At 39.7% G+C, this 16,772-nt stretch overlaps 1 protein-coding gene across 3 annotated transcripts in view; it reads right to left on the bottom strand.

Moving 5' to 3' along the window:
• Positions 1 to 16,772, bottom strand: part of kiaa0586 (KIAA0586 ortholog) — a 378,726-nt gene that overhangs the window by 173,663 nt on the left and 188,291 nt on the right. For all 3 annotated transcript variants that reach the window (XM_055640495.1, XM_055640493.1, XM_055640494.1), the window contains 3 exons: positions 14,667 to 14,930; positions 8,840 to 9,026; positions 5,080 to 5,283 (listed from right to left, as the gene is read on the bottom strand). In XM_055640495.1, coding sequence (XP_055496470.1) covers positions 5,080 to 5,283; positions 8,840 to 9,026; positions 14,667 to 14,930 — 655 coding nt within the window. The remainder of the gene's footprint in view (positions 1 to 5,079; positions 5,284 to 8,839; positions 9,027 to 14,666; positions 14,931 to 16,772) is intronic.

The following is a 16,772-nucleotide window of genomic DNA, read 5'->3' as shown; positions in this document are numbered from 1 at the left end:
TTCAGAGCCTGAAGGGAATTGAATATTTGATTCCTTTTCAACAAATACCTATTCTGACCCGGGTCATTCAGGAAGCAATTAAAGATGGCTGACTTTCAGCACTTTTGGGAAAATTAATTTGTAGGTCTACAGGGAATGAACAGTGCAACGGTACTGACCATATCGCTTAACAAAGAGCCAACATGGACTAAATGGCACTTCACATCCTCAAACAATTATATGATTCTGTGAAGGGATTACTATATTAATGGGACTGTGCTACAGTTTCCATAATTACAACAGAAACAGAATGTTAATAAATAGCAGTTAACTAAATAGAAAAAAACAGAATTACTATTCTGTAAGATATTAATTGTACTAGATATGGTTGTATGGCTGGAAGGGAAGAGATATTTCCAGGTCCAATTATTAATCAATTTATATATCAAGAAGCCAAATGTGGTTAATAGTGCCCATAATGAAGTTGAAGGTCCAATTTGAGAGAAGTTTGCTCAGAAACAATGGGATTATATTAGAAATATCAGCTATGAACTAGTAGGAAATGAAACTGGTATATCATGCTGTACATTTAAGGAAGCTGGAGAATGTGAATGTATGTCATTGACAAAGAGGTTAATCAGGTTTCAAGGTATCATTGTAGAAATAATAGTTTCCAAGAGGTATGATAAAAGTTAAAAAGAATACAATAAAACTGGGTTAGGAGAGGATTGGAAAGATTATGTCGAGAGAATATTGAATTAAAAAAAAGCAGTCTAAAAATATATCTGTTAAACATCTGGGCCCCAAAGGAATGCTGTTTAAACAAATTAATGCTGTTTCAACAGATTACGATCAAGTACTTGAGAAATATTTCGCAACATATTTTTAAGACGGAGATTCTTGATTAGTAACGCCCCTGTCCCACTGATGCCCCAAACCTGAACGGAAACCTCGGGAGACTTTGCACCCCACTCAAGGTTTCCGTGCAGTTCCTGGAGGTTCCCGGAGGTTTTTGTCCACCTCCCTACCTGCTTCCACTACCTGCAACCTCCGGCAACCACCTGCAACCTCATGGAAACCTTGGGTGGGCGCAAAGTCTCCAGAGGTTTCCGTTCAGGTTTCCTAAGTGGGACAGGGGCATTAGCGCCCCACCCAAGGTTTCCGTGCGGTTCCCGGAGGTTTTTGTCAGTCTCCCTACCTGCTTCCACTACCTGCAACCTCCGGCAACCACCTGCAACCTCCGGGTACCGCACGGAAACCTTGGGTGGGGCGCAAAGTCTCCAGAAGTTTCAGTTCAGGTTTCCTAAGTGGGACAGGGGCATAAGGGTGTCAGGGGTTATAGGGAGAAGGCAGAGAATGGGTTGAGAGGGAAAAATAGATCAGCCATGGTTGAATGGCAGAGTACTTAATGAGCCAAATAGCCTAATTCTGCTTCTAGAACTCTGAAACTTATGAATTCAAAATTATGAGCAAAATGTAACTGGTTTTATATTTCATTCAAAAAATAATATTCACAAAGTTGCCATTTTATCCTGTTCATTCACTCTTAATAACTCCAAATTTGCTTGGCTGTTCTTGACCACCTGATAAACCAGATTTCTGGATCAACATTCACTCCAACACATATAAATGTTGCCGAAGGAGCTGGTTGGAAGCTAATATAATATCATGATGTAAAATATCATAATATAAAATATCATCATGTAAAATAAATATTGCATGATGTAAAACAGTTTAAAAAAAAAGGTTCTGCAATTTTAAATAAAAATAGTGGAACACACATTCACGCCTATATCAAGGCCAGAACAAAAGCTCTTGATTACACCTGACAAGTCAGTGGAAGGAGTGAATCTACATAACTGGGCTTCGATTACTTTTTTTTTGCAACAGTAGTTAATTATTTTATTATTGCTATAGTGCCGCATTTTCTTGGGCATGTTTTGACATTTTTCTAATGCTCTATAGGAACAGAGCATGGGGAAAAAGCTGGAACGGGGTACTGATTTTGGATGATCTGCCTTGATCACATTGAATGGCGGTGGTGCTGGCTCGAAGTGCCGAATGGCCTACTCCTGCACATATTTTCTATGTTTCTATGTCTCTATGTTCCATATTGGTGATTTCAGAGCCTTATATGTAGGAAAGCATTATCTTAACCTAGAAATATGGATCAGAATAAAATAATAAATTAATTGTTTCAATTTGCCAGGAGATGGCTGACTGTAAGCTGTCGACACCATTAACCACACAAGTGTCAACAGTGAAACCATGGCAACGGCAGACTAATAATATCCAGACTGCATTGCAGGTATGATTACAGGCAGGCACCTAGCACAAATGATTTCAATTCAATAAATTTCAGTCTTACATTTTGGGTAGCTTCATCACCTGAACCCTCTACAGGGAGCAGAACAGTTGAAAAGTCTATAATAGTTGAAAAGTCAGGTCCGCGGGGAGTTCCCCCCGCTACGGGTAGCATGTAATCCCGTGCTACCTGCTCCATGGTCGGATAGCCGGCGACTAATCCGTCTCCCCCACCTAGTTTGCCAGGTAAGGAGGGGGCTGTAGACCCCCAGCAGGACCAAAAACAAGACCTGTCAAAGGGCAGATGAGCTCCTAGCGAGCCAACGGCCATCCACACTTCAGTAGAAGTTGTGATTACTAGAGTACATAGCATTGTAAGGCATCGTGCCTGTTGATGTTTTCAACGATGAAGATGCACTGTTACTAGGGTCCAAGTACTTCAAAACATGAATACTGAAGATTATAAAGATTCTTTATGCTCATAGATAAGCTATCTGTAACCTTAACTACACTGAAAAGCTCATCAAGCCATTCCAAATAACAAAAAAACTACTTACAGAGTTTAACATGCAACACAAGGAAGTCATAGAAATAACAAATGTGATAAATAGGTACAATAGCATGCTAATTTATCAATATGAAAAGGTAAAGTATGAATATAATGTTTTATTTTTGCAAATTATTACTGCTTTTCTTCCCCTAAATGCATCTTATTATCTAAAGTTTTTATTGCATGTTTTAGTCTGCATGAATTTTGGACTCTCTTTTGGGGACGTTTCATTTGTTATTCCCTCTCTACTTATCCTGTTTCCTTCAAATATCATGAATTAATATTTTATAAAGAATAATCCTTATGTTCAAGCCAATTAATTTTTCTGAATTTATGGATTGATTAAGTTGTTGATTGGAAGATACAGCATAGCAACAGGCCCGTCAGCTCACTGTTCATGCCAACCATCAATTACCTGTTCACACTAGTTCTATGTTGTCCCTCTTTATCATACATTCCATACAAAGTAATGGAAATTTACAGAGGCCAATTCATCTACAAACCCACACGCCTTTGGGATGTGTTAGGAAACCGGGGCACCAGGAGGAAAGCATGCGGTCATAGCAAGAACATGCAAACTCCACATAGACAACATCGAGGGCAGGATCAAACCTGGGTCTCTGGCCCATGAGTCAGAAACTCTACCAACTGAGCCGCTGTGCTGCCCTTATTTATGAATGCTCTAAATAGAAACAGGTCTAATAAAAAAATCTGCTTTGGAAAATCCTCTATAACTGTATATTGTAAAGTTTGTATAGCAAAAATACAAGTACAGCATGTTCTTGAATCTGAGCTATTTGGAGGATCAAAATGAATTGTATGAATCTTCCGACAATTACCTCTTCTGCAAAATGACCTTAAACATAGAAACTAAAAAACAAAGCTGCTTTTACGGAGATTGTACAATCATTCCTGTAAAGACACTTATCGGCAACAAAATCTTTCAGTTCATGAGAAATTAAAAATGCAAAGATTTCTTGCTCAAATTTTTGCTTTTAGTACCTCATATGACATTTTAGCGTGCCTCCTCTGATATTTTTCTCTTTTAAAGCTCCATTTGCTACCAATACCCTTTATGGATTCCATGTGTACATACAGGGAGCCTCTTTATTAATGCTTAAGACTTAAGTTCAATGCCTCTTCAATGAAGCTCAGCAGCAGGGTAGCTGAATGACCTTCAATGGCACAGCATTAGTTGGAACTAGCAACTCTTTACTAGTACGTTTAATGAGGGCACTACCTCACCAGGGTTTTCCAGCACACACTGCAGTTCCATATTATTTTTCTAAAGAATACATACAGTCTAACAAAATTACACACGGGTTGTTTCCCACAGCTGGAAACTACTTTTGAATTTTGTCACTATCAGGTTTAGCAAATTCAACAATGTAAATGTTGCTTTTCAGCAGAACTTTTGGAAAGTTAGAAGCATCTGCAGAGCACACAAAGTTGAGACAATTACAGTATCAAACAATGTTTATACACATTTGAGCAAGTAAGCTTAGTTGAAAATGCATATGAGAAAGTAATGATTTTAACAAGACCAAATCCATGGCTTTATCGCTACTGTTTTCAGTCATCATTGTAAGATAATTGTCACAATGAGTTCTGATAAAATGTTGAAAGAATTCTGCATTGATATTGGTCGATCTGATTTTTTGAAAATAATTTTGCCATAGTAATGTTAACATTTAGAGTAAGAAACTTCAATAAATCACCAGTCATCTGTTGGAAGTCTAAAATCACTGACCAATAGAAAAAACATTTTTTAAATCTCCTTCTCTCCTCTGTGCTGCTTTCAATTACCGGTAATTCCTGAATCCCCTTTTATCTGATTTTGGCCTGTTCAGCACATTCTGTCCCTAATGTTAAATTTGAGTCAGTCTAATTAATTTACTATTTCTTGTTCCAAATTCCCCACCCCCATTCCGCCTGTTTTAATTATTAATGAGATTCACATTAACATGTCCTGGTCCCAAATTAAGCTGAAGCAAGGAACCAAAACCCAAGTATAATTCATCCATTTTCTAACTCCTAACTTATGTACCAATAGTTTAGTACTTTCCTCTCTGAGATTCAATAAAGCATTTTATAATTTATCTTCATTTTTCTCTTTGCAATATATCTGGGAGTTATATATACACAGCCATGCACTTTCAGTAAGAATGGAGATAATGATAATCTAGATTTTTTACATTTTGGAATAGGTTTATCTAGAAAAGGTCATTGTTTAATTTTGAACATACCTAGGGAAACAGCCATTGGGACAAGATGCCCTTCAACTGGGCCTGAAATGACAGATGTAGATGTTATCTGATGAGATGGACTAAAAAGGTATTGGTTGTTATGAAAATGTGGAGCGGAAAGTTGTTGCTGTCCTACTGCAGGACTAACGTCTGCCTTGAGTGCAGAGGGAATAGTTTGTGTTCTTGCAGATTTCACCTTGACACCTATTAAAATAAGAAAAAAAGAGTTATGGGAGATCTATATATTTTCTAGCACTTAAAGCCCTGACCCACGGTACGAGTTCATTCCAAGAGCTCTCCCGAGTTTGCCCCGATTCGAACTCGGAGATTTACGGTAATGGCCACTTGTCGGTACTCGGGGCTCTCGTGGACATTTTTCAACATGTTGAAAAATCTTCACGAGTCTTCCCGTGCTTACCTGCCGTTAGCGAGTCTTCCCGAGTACCTGCTGTTAACGTTACGAGCCGCTAAGAGATGTCGCCGAGCTCCGACGTACCCGCTACGTTCATTCTCTGTGCTTACCATGAGTTTATTTTTTTTAAACTCGGGAGAGCTCTTGAAATGAACTAGTACCGTGGGACAGGGCTATAAGGAATTCATTTACGAACGATCATAGATGTCCATTAATTAAACCCTTGAGTCTATCATTCCAAATCTAAAAATATCATATGCTTTAAGTGCTGTATCCCAGAAAGTCCTATGTGCTACACAGTTGCATAGCTGGTAGGGCTGTTGCCTCACAGCACTAGAAACCCGAATTCAAATAGAATAGAATGCTTTTTATTGTCATTCAAACAGCTTGGTTTGAACAAAATTGCATTTTCTACAGTCTTAACAATTACAAAAAAATACAAGATCCACACTTAACACACTTTACACAGACATCCATCACAGTGAATCTCCAACACCTCCTCTCTGTGATGGAAGGCAAAAGTCTTATCTCTTCCCTTGTTCTTCTCCCGCGGTCCAGCAGTCCAACTGCAACGTCGAGGCGAACTGGGTGACCCTGTCTGTGTGGAGTTTGCACATTCTCCATGACTGGATTTCGTCCGGGTGCTCCATTTTCCTCCCACATCCAAAAGATGTGCAGGTTTATAAGTTAAATAGCCGCTGTAAATTGCCCATTTTGTGTATGGATTGGATGTGAAAGTGGAATAATGTAGTGTGAAATAGTGATTGATGGTCGGTGTGGATTCAGAGGGTCAAAGTGCCTGATTCCACACTGTATCTTTCAATCAGTTTCACACTAAGCAAAATATTAACTTTCCAAGCATAATAATATACAAGCCAATCTGCTTGAAGTCATATGTTTCCTATATTTCCTGTTAAATACTTTTATGATTGAAGTTTTGAACTCTTATTTGGCAATTGCAGCATTCTTTTCATTTACTCCTGGAGAATGGTGGGCCACATTGTATGATTGCTCGCAGATCTCAAAGAAACAGCCAGCAATCAGCTCTTGAGTCAGAAAGCCATAGACTTCCATACACGGTTGGGAAGTCTTGAGATAACCTGAGGCGAGGCTAACATGACTCTATCACTTGTATCAACACTTAAGAGCTGTGCTGGAGCAAGAAGGAGAGATTTTACAGCAAGGATTGCAAATCGAGGAATGACAATCCTATTCAATTAATTGGGGTCACTGACTTTACAGGTAAAAGGATAGGGAAGGTACAAAGTGAAGGTAATTCTTTTAATTATATTCAACTATATTGTGGTATTAATTACCTATTTTAAACTTTAATTATCAGTGATGTTATATTTAAAGTTTAAAATATGTAATTAACATAGCAATATAGCTGCCACACCAAACGAGTTAACACTGTCCTTAACTCTGCAATGTGGGTCATCACAGGGACGCTTAAGTCAACACCTTTGCAGTGGCTCCCTGTCCTCTCTCATATCGCCTCTCCTAGCATACGCAGAAGTGAGAGGATGTTGAAAGATTGGTGCACCATCGAGGCTAACCCTGACGTTCCCATCCATGCTGACTTGAACAATCTGCCCAACATGCGCCTGAAGTCCCGTAAACCCTTTGGGTCTTCAGCCAAATCCCTGGAGGACTTTGACCCCCAAGACAGAGTGGCACATAGCCTGGAAAGATGCCAACACCAACAACGGATAGGTCATCACAGACCCCACAGCGAAACCAACGGGATTTGACCTCCATCACAAGCAATGGCTAACCCTGAACAGAATCCGCACCCTCTATGCAAGAACAGCCCATCACCTGCATAAGTGGGGGATGACAGACAGCGCTGCTTGCGACTGCGGACATCCGGACCAGACCATTCCACACATCGTGAATGAGCGCCCACTGAAGCTTTTTCCTGGTGGCATCAAAGCTTCCACTCAGTAACTGATGCTGTCCTGGCCTGGATGTCTACCCTTGACCTACAACTTCAGGCTGTGCACGCCATTCGCAAGAAGAAGAAGAACCTTAAATAAATTTATTTTTTAAATTAATTATGTTTAATGTCTACCTGACAAAAGCTGTCAGGATGTTTAGGAGGCTGGGGCTCAGGATAGAGCTTCACACTATTTGGATCTCTCCACATCTTCAAATAGAGGGCACATTTTTTTCAGATCTCCATATCTCAAAGCTGTAAATGCGAGTGAGCAGGGACTGAGCAGGCAGTGAATCTAGCCAATTTCTCTCCCAATTTTGCTAGCCCTTGCTGTCTCCTCCCCTTCCTTAACCCTCGAGATGTCTCCTCCCATCCCCCCGCCCTCGGGCTCCTCCTCCTCCCTTTTTCCTTCCTTCTCCCCCCCACCCCCCATCAGTCTGAAGAAGGGTTTTGGCCCGAAACGTCGCCTATTTCCTTCGCTCCATAGATGCTGCTGCACCCGCTGAGTTTATCCAGCATTTTTGTGTACCTTCGATCTTCCAGCATCTGCAGTTCCTTCTTGAACACAGTGAATCTAGCCAGTTGGCTGCTTCAGGATGATTCGATACATTTACACAGAGAAAATGTCACATTTCTCTACAGTTACTATGAGAATGGTATGCAGTATACTGAATTGTTTTTGATGTATGATCCCACAATGCAGTGCCATACAATGTTGGAAAGCAAGACTTATTTGACAATAAGTTGTTCCAGACTACTTTTAACAGCTTCTGTCTGGTGAGTTTCTAAATGCATTGTTTTGATCAGAATAAATACATAAATAGAAGTTGGTAAAAGTTTGATTCATACAATGATTGATGTTTTTGTACCACAATATTATGCATACTCTCCCTTTCCTCCATGCTTCTTGACAACAGTTTTCAGCTTTTAAAAATTCTCAACGAGTGCAAGCAAGCATACATAATTTATTTTTAAAACGGCTAAATGAAGTGTACTATAATAGATTACATGAAACCCAGCAACATTTGAAAAGTTTACATCCATTTGTGTTCCCGTAGAAGTGAACTTGGTAATTTTTTTCCCGGGAACATAAATATATACATGATTAGGAATAAAAGGAATAAATTATTATGAACATCATCTATTTCCATGCCATTCACTGTTGCTGTAATTAAACACATCTGGTAATGACCTACTTAATGGTAAATCAGCATCATTATCGTCTCCTCATTTAATTAAATGTAGATTCAAATTGGAGTGAGAATCAGAATAAAATGTACACGTCCTGCTCGAATGATTAAACAAAAGCAGACTTGCAAGATATTTCCTAAAGCCACATAGCAGAACAAATCTGAGAAACGATATAAGTAGTGGAACATCAAACATAATTTAAATTAAAACAAATTACTCACCCTTAATATTCTCAATTATTTTAGGCCTGTGAGCTTTGGATTTAGGTAACGGAGAGTTCACCCTCAAATATGGTCCTTTTTTGTATGTACTGCGATGGCCCTGATAAAGTGCTTTTCCGTATACTTTTCTGAGGTAATCTTCACCTTGTAACACTGGGGTGGTTGAAATAAATTCATCCACAGATATCTGTATAAGAAAGTAAAAAAATAACTTTAGGTCCGTTTCAAAGAATTGATTATTCACAAAAAATAAGGAGCATGGAAGTGATCTGTCCAGCTCCTCACTGGTATTTCTTGAAATGTGTGCTGGAGTGGGACAATTTAATGATGTGGGCACAGATCACCTTTGAATTTAAGTATTCAATCGGTGTTGTTTTATCCCACAACAATCAGCAATAATGTTGGCTTCACAGCAACCTGCAGATAGATTATAGCGAGAAAGCAGGATAATGGCTGGCTTCCTTCACTCTCCCGATGCTGCATCTATGTTTCTATGTTTCTATAGGTAAAATGAAGGGGGGCAGCAGTTGTCAGAGGCAAGAACAATGAAATGTTTGACTGCCTGGCAAATATATAACTATCACTCTGCTCAACATAAACTGCTGGACCTAATTCTGCTGTTTAAAAATGTCTTCATCATAAATGTTGCAATGCATTGGAAATGCTTCTTTGAAGGTTCAAAGCTTTCCCTTCTCACAGTGCTCTCCAAACCAATTCTTCTTTCTGCAACTTAAAAAAACATATTTTTTTCCTTAGATATACACAAAAGAATGGAGTAAATTAGCAGGTCAGGCAGCATTTCTGGAGAAATGAAGGAAGTTGATCATTTTTTGAAAGATCAAGTTGTTGCAGAACTAGCTAAAGAGTTGTTAATGGCAGATTATCCATGATCTTGTTGAATGACAGTATAGGTGAGATGAAAGGCGACCTTCTCCTGCTCCTATCTTCTTAAGTTCATACATTAATTTTGGACAGCATAATTAATTGTACATGGTCAAAAAAAATACAATGCTTCAAAGCAAGTTAAAGTGGAAATTCCATTTCAACCTGCATCTTTGTGTCTACGTCATCCTAAAGAAAAAATCCTTATATATTGACATCTGCTCTTTAATTTAATGTGTTAGTTGATGTTTACATTAAATATTTATGTTAACTTTAATAACTCAAATTTGATAACTCTGTAACAAATAAATCTGAAATACCATATTAACGGGCTGCATTAAATATATAAGAGAATAGAGCCTGTTGATTATAACATAAAAGTGTAGTTTGATCTGCTTCATTAACTGCAGAACATAAGAAATAGGAAAAATAGGCCATTCAGCTTTCACATGTGCTCTGTCATTCAATGTTCATAGTTGATCTTTATCTTGATGCTATGTTCCTCTGTGCCCCTGTCCCACTTAGGAAACCTGAACGGAAACCTCAGGAGACTTTGCGCCCACCCAAGGTTTCCGTGCAGTTCCCGGAGGATCCCAGAGGTTTTTGTCAGTCTCCCTAATGGTCTAAAGTGGTTTCCGCTTCTTCTATGTTCCGGCGATTATTTCAAAAAATTCAAAACCGGCCGTTGCGACTAAAAATAGGTTGCCGTTTTAAAAATCGTTATTTTTTAGTCGAAGCCGGTTGCGATGCTAGTTGAAGGTTGTTGCCGGAGGTTGCAGGTAGTGGAAGGTAAGACCTCCCTGGTGGATTACAACTGGGTTAAAAAAAGGTCTTACCTTCCACTACCTGTAACCTCTGGTAACTACCTTGGGGCACTTCAGGAATTGAACCAACTAGAACATAGAACAGCGCAGGAACAGTCCATTCAGCCCATAATAACTGTGCCGAGCATGAGGCCAAGATAAATTAATCTCCTCTGCCTACACCTGACCCATGCCCTGCATATCCATGAACTATCCAAAAGTCTCTTAAATGCCATTGTCCTTGATGAATAGAAATTCTGAATCAATGTTATAAGATTGTTCTGAAAGACAAAATGGTTGGCCAGGTAGACTGAAACAAAGGACATAAGATGGCTGCTGACCAGACTTGCTGGAACCGGCTGTTAGAATGGATACACAATGTCTTGCAGTTACTGTGTAGTCATGAATAAAGGATCACAGGCCCAGTCTGACAAGATTGAGGAATACACAACCTCCCCCCCTAGCCAGGAAGACTGAGGAATGTACTGGTCTGAGATTATGTGTGGTTCCTCTTTCATCCCCTTATATGTACATACTTGGTTTCCTGTATTCTTCGTACCTGTCGGTTCTTTGATCAGGGGAATGTGGGAGGTGCTAAACGGTGGTATTAACATATAAAGAGCCTTGCAATTAAGGGCAGGCAGCTTGACTCTTTGCCAGGTTGTAACCTGTGTGGAGACTCCTGCTCAATAAAACGTACGTTTAAAGCAACCCTGGTGCCTGGTCGATTATTGTCGAAACAACCGATGTGAGAGAGAAACGTGAATCAACATTCTTAGATCTTAATGATCAGAATGTCTGAGCACTGACCAGCAACTACCATTCCAACTGCAGATGTTTATCTGTTTCAAGTCGGAAGATGACCAGCTTGACAGAATGCTCAGATTGGTGACCGGCTGAACTTCGCTCCATGCATCGATCAAGCCACGTCCTTGCTGACCTGGAGCTGAGCATACCACCATCATTTTCACTCGTCTCCATCTAAGGTAGCTTCCATCCCCACCAGTCCAGTCAATATGGAGACTTATCAATGCACTTGACAATAGGAAAGATATGGTGCTCATTGTCCAACTCTTTGGCAACTATTATTTTGTCCTTTTAGAATTACTACGCTACTCTCTGGTAATGCTAAGACTTTGGATTCTGGGATTGATTTTGGTTGCTTCAACTTCCTCCAAATCTAAAGTTACAAGTTATTCAAAGTTATTCAAAATCAAGTTATCCCTCAATCAGTGAAGGGTTTGGAGTTTGAAACCCCCCCATTTACATACTCTTCATTTTATATTAACTCAACTAGTATGCTTGCACTCTAATTACAGACAAGTAGGCTTTCATGGATTTACTGTAAATGCTGCTCCAAATACAATGACAGGACATGATAGGGGGTTAAATGAGATTGCAAAAGCAAGTATGCAAATTTGAATGGGTGTCAGGATCAATAGCAAGTTTCAATGATGTCTGAATAAATTAGTACCATCTTCAAAACAATCCCTCACATGGATTTGATTTAAACTGACACCCATTTGCTATCTCTAAACTGGTTTAAATATTTAAAACTTCTGAGATAATATACCAGGTATCTAGGAAGAGATTGGGAAGCTATGGGAAGAGCCAGATATAATGAATAACAAAAATATGACAATACCACAAACATAAAACACAAAAGTGAATTAATGATAAAAGGATGAACATTTAGTTTATTAATGTCATATCAGAAATAACATGCCATTAAATGTAAATTGGAGAGACTTTATTTTGTTCTTTAATCAGCACAACAAATAATCTGCCGGAGGAACGCAACAGTTAAAGTAGCCTCTGTGGGGGTAGGAAAGGAACTGTCAATGTTTTGGGTTGAAACCCTGTATCAGGACAGGAAGTGAAGAGGGGAGATAGCCAACGAGGAGAGGTGCCAGAGGTGATTTATTGACTGAAGAGGGATGAAGGATGACAGGCAGACAGATAGAGCCGCGTAAGCATGGCGAAAAGGTGGAGATGGCAGACAATTCCTTTCCCCTACACAGATGTTGCACGGTCCACTGAGTTCCTCCAGCAGATTGTTTGTTGCTCCACATTCTATCAGCCACAGTCTTTCGTGTCTTCCACAAGCAATTTATTGCTGTATTTTAATGTCTTGGTCCATGTTTGAGGATATGTGACTGTACCTTTCATTTCTCAAAGCTATAAATCCTATCCGTGAATATCCGTGTATTATAAAATATATTTTTTTAAATGTCCATTATTATATGAATCAGTGATTTTTCATCGTTCTGTTTGTTTTCTGCTGCTGCGGTTGCTGTGACAATTGCATGTGTGAAAGCCAATCATCTTATCTTTTTTAAACATCAATGATGCCTGTGCCCTTTAAATGCAACCTCAGCTGACAGCAAGAGATGGAGGAACTACTTGTTCTGCAGTTAAAATTGTCTAGAAAATAGCCAGCAAGAGGCAGGTCAGGTAGTGCAGCCCAATATTCTTTGCTTCTTTCGCGAAACCAAGAAAACGAGACTGCAGGTAGCCTCAGAAGTGGGATACAGGAGCATACTCATGCAATCCTGGATTCAGTGCCTGAGATCAGGAAAGGTGAGCAATGGTACATGAACTACAGAAGGGTCTCAACCCGAAATGTCACGTATTCCTTCAATCCAGAGATGCTGCCTGTCCCACTGAGTTATTCCAGCATTTTGTGTCTATCTTTGTTGAACTTACAGACCAATGTCTGTAACATTCCAAGTCCCTCCATCTTGTCTTCTAAACTCCATTCCAACAGATATTTATCTTGCAAGTACACTGATCCCTGTCTATGCAATTGATCACTCAATCTTGTGCAGAAACTGTTGAGATACAACCTATCATAATGGAATGCTATGCCACTTCCTCATAATCATGATCAACAAATGCTCTTCACTTACATTCAACACATACCATTAATGCCACTCACAGATTTTTTTCTTTCAAAGCAAAATATCAATGAAAAAAAAAGAAAATTTGCACCATTTGCTCTTAACCACTGGAGGTGATCGACATGATGTAAGGCACAGACTTTAGAGATGGGGATCTCGTGGCTTTTTGGAAAAAAATAATTGCATTCATCCTTGTGGATTTGAAGTCAGCAGATAGTGAAAAAAATGATCATGTGCGCAATAATAAGTGTTGTTGGAGTGTTATACCAGTTATTTTGACAGAAAATTATTTGTTGACTATTTTTTGGTCTTAGACATTTTTAATTAGTGGAAAGCAAAGATACTAGAGGAGCTCTAGTGTCTTTGGTGGAAAGTGACACATGTAGAAAAGTGATACATAGTTGACAATGGGGTTGTTTATATTGCACAGTAAGTGATCAGTGGTGTGTATTTGGCTCAGGATGTCGAATAGCTGAGTCATGGTGACTCATTGGGAAACTAAGGCATTCCAGATAGCTTGACAGCTTTACTTTCATTGTCGACATAAATATCTATTTTTCATCATTCAATGGTAATACGAATATCACTGTACCTTAATTGGTACATGTGACAATAAAAGACCTTTGAAACCTTTGAAAAAGCTTTGTGCTCTACAGGTTGCACCGCCAATGTTTGCTGCTCTAGAGAATGCAACACATCACACCTATCTGTGGAGCGTGGCTGGTGTTTACCAAAGGGCATCACCAGATCTGTTAGGGCACAGTGCATTTTCGGCTTGCTCATTAATATTCTACATATCAAATAGGTTTTTATACACCTTGCATGGGCTATATTACACATGAGTGATATAAGCCACAATTTAAGGATGGATTTCATGGCCTCCAATCCCCCTATCTCCAAGCTGACTTGGAGGAGCATTCTGGGAGGGTAGACTACTGCAGAACGAGACAGGCTGGCATCGGCAAAATAATCTACATGGTCTTCTTGCGGTTACACACTTTATGCAGTTTGACAGAGTGGAAGCCCATGCCTATTCTGGGTGACATGGGGACACATAGATCATCTTTCTTAAAAATACTATGAACCAAATTGCACCAAGACAAATGGTTCATATGACCAATTACATTATATTTCTATACATTGATTCAGATAAAAACACTAAACCAGGTCTTTGGATTATAATTTCTTATCGCAATGGCATAAAATTCAAAAATAATTTCTCATAATTTTCACAACTCTCACCTTTGATTTCTGTTCTTTCTGCTGTGATGACTGTGTGGTAGTCTTGCTTCTTTGGTTCCTATTTCCACAATCATCCTCAAATTGCTTCTGTCCTGATCTTATTGTGCTTATGAATCTGCTTGCTGTTGATTCTGGTTTATTTTGCATTTTATCCTTCATGTCTTTGTTAAATTTGATAGCCTTAACATCATATCCTTTTCTCGTAACACTCAGTTCCTGTTGCCTTGATTTACTTTGAAGAAAATTCTTCCTTGCAATTTCACCCTGAATGAGAAATTGAATATTTATGCATTAGACATGATATACCTTTGAAATACACGTCAGAACAGAAAAGTGATCATTAATTTCAACTTTTCTGCATTTTCCACATTTTACCGAGCCTTATGTTTTAATCACCCAAGACCATATCAAAGCATAGAGACTTAGAAACATAGAAAATAGGTGCAAGAGGAGGCCATTCAGCCCTTCGAGCCAGCATCGCCATTCATTGTGATCATGGCTGATCGTCCCCTATCAATAACCCATGCCTGCCTTCTCCCCATATCCCTTGACTCCACTAGCACCTAGAGCTCTATCAAACTCTCTCTTAAATCCATCCAGTGATTTGGCCTCCACTGCCCTCTGTGGCAGGGAATTCCATAAATTCACTACTCTCTGGGTGGTAACGTTTTTTCTCACCTCAGTCTTAAATGACCTCCCCTTTATTCTAAGACTGTGGCCCCTGGTTCTGGACTCGCCCAACATTGAGAACATTTTTCCTGCATCTAGCTTGTCCAGTCCTTTTATAATTTTATATGTTCTATAAGAATACCCCTCATCCTTCTAAACTCCAGTGAATACGAGTCTAGTCTTTTCAATCTTTCCCCATTTGACAGTCCCGCCATCCCAGGGATCAATCTCGTGAACCTACGCTGCATTGCCTCAATCTAAAGGATGTCCTTCCTCAAATTAGGAGACCAAAACTGTACACAATACTCCAGATGTGGTCTCACCAGAGCCCTATACAACTGCAGAAGAACCTCTTTACTCCTATACTGAAATCCTCTTGTTATGAAGGCCAACATTCCATTAGCTTTCTTCACTGCCTGCTGTACCTGTAAGCCAACTTTCAGTGACCGGTGTACAAGGATGCCCAGGTCTCGCTGCACCTCCCCCTTACCTAACCTAACCCCATTGAGATAATAATCTTCCCCCTTGTTTTTGCCACCAAAGTGGATAACCTCACATTTATCTATATTATATGGCATCTGCCACGCATCTGCCTACTCACTCAACCTGTCCAGGTCACCCTGCAACCTCCTAATATCCTCTTCACAGTTCACACTGCCACCCAGCTTTGTGTGTTCCGCAAACCTGCTAGTGTTGATCTTAATTCCCTCTTCCAAATCATTAATATATATGGTAAACAGTTGCGGCCCCAACACCGAGCCTTGCGGTACTCCACTCGCCACTGCCTGCCATTCTGAAAAGGACCCGTTCACTCCTACTCTTTGCTTCCTGTCTGCCAACCAATTTTGTATCCATGTCAACACCCCACCCCCAATACCATGTGCTCTAATTTTAGTCACCAGTCTCACGTGCGGGACCTTATCAAAGGCTTTCTGAAAGTCTAGAAACACTACATCCACTGGTACCCCTTCATCCATTTTACTTGTCACATCCTCAAAATATTCCAGAAGATTAATCAATCATGATTTCCCTTTCATAAATCCATGTGAACTTGGACTAATCCTTTTACTGCTATCCAAACGCCCCATTATTACCAATTTAATAATTGACTCCAGCATCTTTCCCCACCACCGAAGTCAAGCTAACTGGTCTGTAATTCCCCATTTTCTCTCTCACTCCTTTCTTGAAAAGAGGGATAACATTAGCTATCCTCCAATCCACAGGAACTGATCCTGAATCTATTGAACATTGGAAAATGATCGCCAATGCGTCCACTATTTCTAGAGCCACTTCCCTGAGGACCCTGGGATGCAGATCATCAGGCCCAGGGGATTTATTATCCTTCAGTCCCATTAACCTGCCCAATACTATTTTTCGCCAAATGAAAATTTCTTTCAGTTCATCTACCCCCTTAGATCCTCTGTCCTCCAGTACATC

This window comes from Leucoraja erinacea, chromosome 9, assembly GCF_028641065.1.
Source record: "Leucoraja erinacea ecotype New England chromosome 9, Leri_hhj_1, whole genome shotgun sequence".
NCBI lineage: Eukaryota > Metazoa > Chordata > Chondrichthyes > Rajiformes > Rajidae > Leucoraja > Leucoraja erinaceus.
This window is presented reverse-complemented; position numbering and strand designations above follow the sequence as displayed.